We start from the raw sequence: 6,643 nt of genomic DNA, 5'->3' as shown, positions 1-6,643 counted from the left end.
GCAGCTTCCTCCATGGCCTATGGATGTTTAACGAGAGACAGGACAGGGGCAGCCCAGGTGTCATAGGAAACAACATCGACGTCCCTTCTCTTTATTGACTGTATGAAGAGTAATTCTGAGGTCGGAGCAGCTGCAAATAGGGAGCTTTATGGGCCAGCATCCCACCTGTCCCCTGGCTCTCCACAAACACAGTCACTTTGTAAATGCTGCTGCCTGCCTTGGTCTCTTTCCCCCTGTGTGCTGTCCTCACTCACCAGCATGTGCGCGCAGTCTCTCTCCCATTCCTCCAAGCCTTAGATCCCATCTCAACCTCTTTCTATAGAGAGGAGATGAGTAGATCATCTTGTCTCAGATGTAAGGGTCCAGGATGGAATAAGTGTATGTGTCCTGGGTTTTTCGTCTCCTGTGTCAACAGTGCTGGAACTGGATGATGAACTGACCCTTCACTTGATGAACAATCTGATTATCCTTGATCGAAGGTGTTTGCTTTTCATGCTGTACACGACTGGGTTCATAAGGGGCGGGACCAGAAGGTAGACATAGCCCAGGAGAATCTGAAGCAGGTAAATCGAGCTGTTCCCAAATCTATGTTTCACAGACAAAACCATCTCTGAAGTGTAGAAAAGCAGGACGACACAGAGGTGAGAAACACAGGTGTTCAGGGCCCGAAGACATTTTGTCTGCGACACAACGCTCAGCACTGTTTTGAAGATCATCACATATGAGAGGAAGATGAACAGTGAATCCAACCCCATCATTAAAAGTGAAATATGCAAGCCATAGATGTTGTTGACTGTGATGTCTGAAGAAGCCAACTTCTTGACTTCCTGGTGCACACAGTAGGAATGGGAGAGGACATTGTCTCCACAGTATTGGAACCGTTTCAGGAGAAGGGGGAGTGGGAATATTACAGTTATTCCTCTTAGCACACACACCAGTCCCATCTTGGCTATTCTTGGCAGGGTTAAGATGGAAGCATATCTCAGTGGGTTACAGATAGCGATGAAGCGGTCAAAGGCCATCAACAAGAGTATGGAAGATTCAATACATTGAAGAGAGTGAATAAAGAACAACTGGGTAAAACAGGCATTAAAGCTGATTTCCCTAGAGTTAAACAAGTATATGCCCAATATCGTCGGCATGGTGGCTATCAATAAGCCAAGGTCTGTGACGGCCAACATGGAAAGGAAAATGTACATGGGCTCATGGAGGGTTGGATCTGTTTTTATAAGGAACAGAATGACTGAATTTCCTATTATCGAAATAACATACATTAAACAGAAGGGGATAGAAACCCAGAGATGGACGTCTTCCTGCCCTGGTATCCCAGTGAGAAGGAACACTGCAGAGTTGAATTTGGTGTCATTGACAGCTGACATAATGTACTGGACAGACACAGGTAGTTTTGAACTTTAGTTTCTGAAAGGAGAAATAACAGGAGACTAGATGATATTTAGGGAGACATCTTTCTGCTCTCAGTGCAAGTCTAGAGGCTCCAAGGATCTCAAAGAAAATGAGCAACTACATAATCTTGGATTTTCACGACCACCAGGAAGATAGGCACTGCCAGACTAGATCAGACATGTGGTCCATTCACCTCAGTATTTAGTGGCCATTTAGACTCATAGACTTTAAGGTCAGAAGGGACCATTGTGATCATCTAATCTGACCTCCTGCACAAAGCAGGCTCAGAACCCTAGCCATCCACTTCTATAACAAACCCCTAATCTATGTCTGAGTTATTGAAATCTTCAAATTGTGGTTTGAAGACCTCAAGCTGCAGAGAATCCTCCCACAAGTGACCCATGCCCCATGCTGCAGAGGAAGGTGAAAAACCTCCAGGGCCTCTGCCAATCTGTCCAAGAGGAAAATTCCTTCCTGAACCCAAATATGGCGATCAGCTAAACCCTGAGCATGTGGGCAAGACTCACTAGCCAGCTCTCAGGGAAGAATTCTCTGCAGTAACTCAAATCCCATCCCATCTAACATCCCATCACAGACCACTGTGCATACTTACCTGCTGATAATCAAAGATCATTTCCTAGATTCTTCAGAAGAAAGTGGAACAAGTCTTGCAATAGGCTGCTCCCAGAGAGTTTCCCCCTGACATCCACTACTTAGACATATTTGGTGGTGTAAATCAGGAAGGCTTAGAGCCCTTCCAAGACTTTTTAAAAGAGATCCTAACAACCTTAATGGGATTTATTTTTTTATCCATATAAACATCTCATCCCTCTTTGAAGCCTTCTAAGCTCTTGGTCCCATCAATATCTTGACCTGGGAGTTCCACAGCCTATTGTGCACTATGTGCATTTACAGTTGTGACCTTCCCACACACACTCTTTCTGGCCCATTGTATGATGGCATGTGTGCAAGTGCACGGTGATATTGGTCATTGTATTTATCTGTCCTGGATTGAAGCTATTTATAAATGTGTCTGCCTCTTCCCAGCACATGGGATAAATTCTTAGGGCCTGATTCTGAAATCAAGATTGTCTTAATGGCATCACTGCAAATTTACATGGGTTAATTGCTTCAGAACAGGGCTCTATTAGCTTTCCCTGACCAAATGCACCAGATGATATACTTTGACCCCCAAGAGTCCCTTCAAGAAGAGCTGAAATTCTTTGCCTCAACAATATTGACTGAATCCAGACAGTCCATTCACCATACAAGCTTCTCTTTATTCTCACAGATCCTGCATCCTGTCACCAAGCAAGGGTCCGTAAATATCTGCAAAGTTACATGGGTGAAGAGTGGAAAACCAGGTTTGCACTAATATCCACTTGAACGTGCAAGTTATTTCTGCCATATGCATGAAAGAGGTGATGGTGAAAATTATATACAACCACTGTAACACTCCCCTTTTCTGCACCTCAGCTTGACTCTTTGCTGAAACACAGACAAAGGGTTCTGTTATCTCATGACCTTTTCAAAAGACCTGTCCACGTATCGCAGAGGGATAATCTTCATGACCCCAAATGTAAGTGTTAGAAAGAGCTTCTGGTCATTTCCCAGGAGACAGTGTCATACAGCTGTTCACTGAACAAAGAGTTAAGAGCTCAAACCTATTGCCAACAATATCTGGAGTACTACTGAAATACTTTCTAAAGCAAATATCATTAAGCAGTACAGTTACCACTGCTTCTGACTTTCAGAATACAGGCATGTCATGAATGTTTGGTTTGTAATATCTGTATTACAATGAAAAGATTTGGTATAACATTTACACATCTGTACTTTAGCATACACGTGTCAGTCCATTCTTTTCCCTCTGATCCGCTTTCAGAAATGATTTCTTGGCTTAGAGTGGGACTTAAAATGTAACGTCTTTCAACGGGATTTCTTCAGAACCTGAACAGACTGCAGCTTCCCAGTCCTCATTCAGTTTATTGCCAGCAAACAAAAGTCTAGTAGCTCCTCTGTCCCTGGGTTAATAGCTGACTGGTTCTCCTCAGGTTCTGTTCTGTCAGACTGCAGACTGTATCCGAAGCGGTAACAGCCATTGGGATCAGTATAGAAAATATTCATTCCCTGAACTCTCACTCTCTAGTACATGGTAACTCCAGCATCTCTTACTCAGGCACGATGAGGGTTTGCAGGTAGTGGATTTCAAAGTCAAATGCAGGAGTATTCATGGAAATGGAACTTCATTTCCCACAGGAGAGTCTCCTATTGCTCTCTCTCTGACTGTCTTTGTCCTGTATTCATAAAAGCTGTAGCACCTGGGAACAGCATTGTATCAGACATGGAGCTGAGCTGTCATCATGAATGTGTGTGTTAAACCCAGTTGTTAGGATGGTAGCTTTATAGCTACATTGTGTTGACTGTTTCTGTTATGGCTGTACTGGATGAAACCAGGATGGTTCCTGTTAGTTTAGTAGCAGGATGCTGGAAAACAAGCGGAAAGGGAAGCAACAGCTTAAGAAAAGTCATCTGTCAGTAAGCTCTTCAGGGAAGCTGAGAGATCACTCTGTAGGGATCTGGGAAGAGCCTATTTGCGGGCTCCAGGCACATTACACAGCTTGCTGAGAGTCTCTTCATACCAACAGACACAGATGCCGCTGGGGAAGTCTGAAGGCCCTCGGCCTGCCTGGGTCCCCGTCAGAGTGGGAGGGTTTGGGGTCACAGACATGTACAGGTTGTTGTTTTTAAATTATCTTATTCTCTCATGTTATGCTTTATTCCTAGTGTTCAAATTAAACAGTATCTGGGTTTAAGAAGGCAGGCTGGTCACTTGTCACTAGTCACAGGCTCACAAAGAGAAGAAACACATGTGCCTAAACCACTTTGACCGGCAGGGAAAACACATTCGACCCACAGTGTGCGGTAGACAAAGTTAGACAAGGTCCCGGTCTGAGGGTGGGAGGATCATGGGATTTCACTCAATGTGAGGGAAAGCTATTATGCCTGACATATGGCACTTGGAGACCAGAGGAAGGGCAGAGATGTAGGTAGCCCTGTAACTCTTAGGGGTATAAACAAGGCTGAAATGCTGGAACCCGCACCCAGTCAGGAAACAGAAATATGCCCTATTGGACCTGTTACCACAGAGCAGTGCAGATCTGAATTCCTGCCTTCACAATCAAACAAGAGAATAAAATAATTTTATATGCATTTACCGATTACATTTCCTGGAACAAATAAACCTGAGATAATTTGTGATGTAGTCACTAATATTCCATGGGGTTTCAGGATCAGGCCCAGAACACACTGCCCCTCTAGAAATGGGACAACCTGACAAATCCTATCCAGGGTACTGGAGTTTTAACGCTCTGAGCTCACTTTGAATGTCAGTTTTCTGTGTAGCATGAATAACCCACCTTGGTTCATGGGCAGGTGTAGGGGAGAGATTGCCAAGTGACCAAATGCTCCTGCCCTCCAGCCCCTGTCTCTGTATCACACCAACAGACCAGCTGAGTTTGCTGCTGCTGCACGGAACATCTGCAAATGGAAACACTTTGCAGTCTTTCCCCTTCACTTCACGTTTTAAAAACAACGAAACCTCTCAACGTACCCAATTCCTGCTAGACGAGTAGCTGCTGACACCAGAGGTCTTCAGCCTAAAGGAAAAAGTGTCATCGGAGAAGTAGCAGGCAGTATCTGTTCAGACAGGGAGGCAACTGTGTTTATGAAGCATTCCTGCACATTCCCTTGGGGGCCACTTGGCCATCAGGGAACTTCAGCTGCTTGGCTTAGTGTGCACCAGCTTTAACCCCCATCGTGGCCAAAGGCAAACTGCAGAAAGACAAATCACAGGGGATGTGTAGTTGTCCTACCCACCTGGACTGCAGCACAAGCCCTGCTGCAGGCTCTATTCCTGGAATCCAGGCTTTTTATCACTGTTCATATGATTTTGATTAGTCACCTGGCTATCTTGGAGACGTCCGAGGGGTAGTAATGAACCTGTCACAGCTGTGATCTTGCTGAAATAAAACAAAATAAAATAGAATTATAATAATATAGTAGCATATTTCTCCCCAGCAGCCCCCTCTCCTGTATTTCTAAACCATGGCGCAGGCCAGGGAAGGGATATTCCACAATGCTCTGTACCTGGAAATTTCCCTTGAATCGTTCCAGGAGGGGAGGTCCCTTCCCTTCTCCCTGAGGAATGAAAAAGGGGACCCAGGATCCAGGGCTCCCCAAAGTTAGGCACAGATCTCAGTGGTCCACTTGTAGCTAGGTCCTTCCACTCAAAATCTCTGGGCCTCCACAACTGCTCTAGGATGCTCTCCAGCTCCCTGCTAGCACAGGTTCATCAGAGATGTGCTACCAGGGCCTGTCACAGCAGCCTCTGACTGCAGGATCTGCTGAAGCGTGAATTGTACGGGGTGGAGGGGACTGCACAGACATGGTAGGGCAGATTTGAGTAGCTGATGGGCACAATACCCCAGCCCAAGACTGGTTCAGATGCTTTGAAATTTCTATGTCCTGAGTCCAGCCATAGACTCAGTCAGTCCAACCTTCATTTATGTTATGAGGAAGAGGAAGATGAAACCCCTCCAATTTCTCTTGGTGATTCAGGCAGTTGAAGCTGGGCAGCATCATTGGGTCAAAATTGTGGGGGGGAGGCACTCTGCTTTCCAACACAAACCATGAAACTCTAGGTCAAACCATGAAACTCTGTCTCTAGTTCTACAGGGGGCTGCATAAGCCCCCCATCAACCTTCCACACTGAGCACCCTTAGGGTGACCATAGTTCCCAAAGAGAAAACAGGAGACACACAGTTTCTCACCCTAGTCCCCTCACCCCTGTGCAAAACTGTCATCCGTCACTGGAACCCAGTAGGGGCCCCCGCAAGTTTCAGGAAGCTGTCACTTGTGGCTGCAACACTTCCTCCTGATTCCCAGCTCTGCTTCACCCCCGTCTTGGAGCTGGCATCTCCACTCACCTGCCCCAAAAGTTCCTCCGCTCCCCACTTCCCCACTTTTATGATAGAAGTGTGCATTTGGCCTGTTTTCTGTTGCCAGCTGATCACGTCTGCAAGAGCAAACAGGACAAACGCCTCCTTCTGAAAAAAAATTTTTTGAGTAGGTTGGAACACTTGTATTAATATCACTGGGCAAAGATATCAGGAAGATGCTGAGCCATGTTAAGGAGAAGGGCAGGAACAACAGCATGATGAATAGATATGTTTTGATC

At 45.6% G+C, this 6,643-nt stretch overlaps 1 protein-coding gene across 1 annotated transcript; it reads right to left on the bottom strand.

Annotated features, from left to right (window-relative positions):
• Positions 1-443: 443 nt before the first annotated feature.
• On the bottom strand, positions 444-1,382 carry LOC127039263 (olfactory receptor 51G2-like). Its single transcript, XM_050932691.1, has one exon. It carries the CDS (start codon positions 1,377-1,379, stop codon positions 444-446), a length of 936 nt encoding a protein of 311 aa, XP_050788648.1. The 5' UTR covers positions 1,380-1,382.
• Positions 1,383-6,643: the final 5,261 nt, after the last annotated feature.

Source organism: Gopherus flavomarginatus, chromosome 1 (genome assembly GCF_025201925.1).
Source record: "Gopherus flavomarginatus isolate rGopFla2 chromosome 1, rGopFla2.mat.asm, whole genome shotgun sequence".
Lineage (NCBI taxonomy): Eukaryota > Metazoa > Chordata > Testudines > Testudinidae > Gopherus > Gopherus flavomarginatus.
Note: the sequence above shows the minus strand (reverse complement) of the source record. Positions and strands in the feature narration are given on the sequence as shown.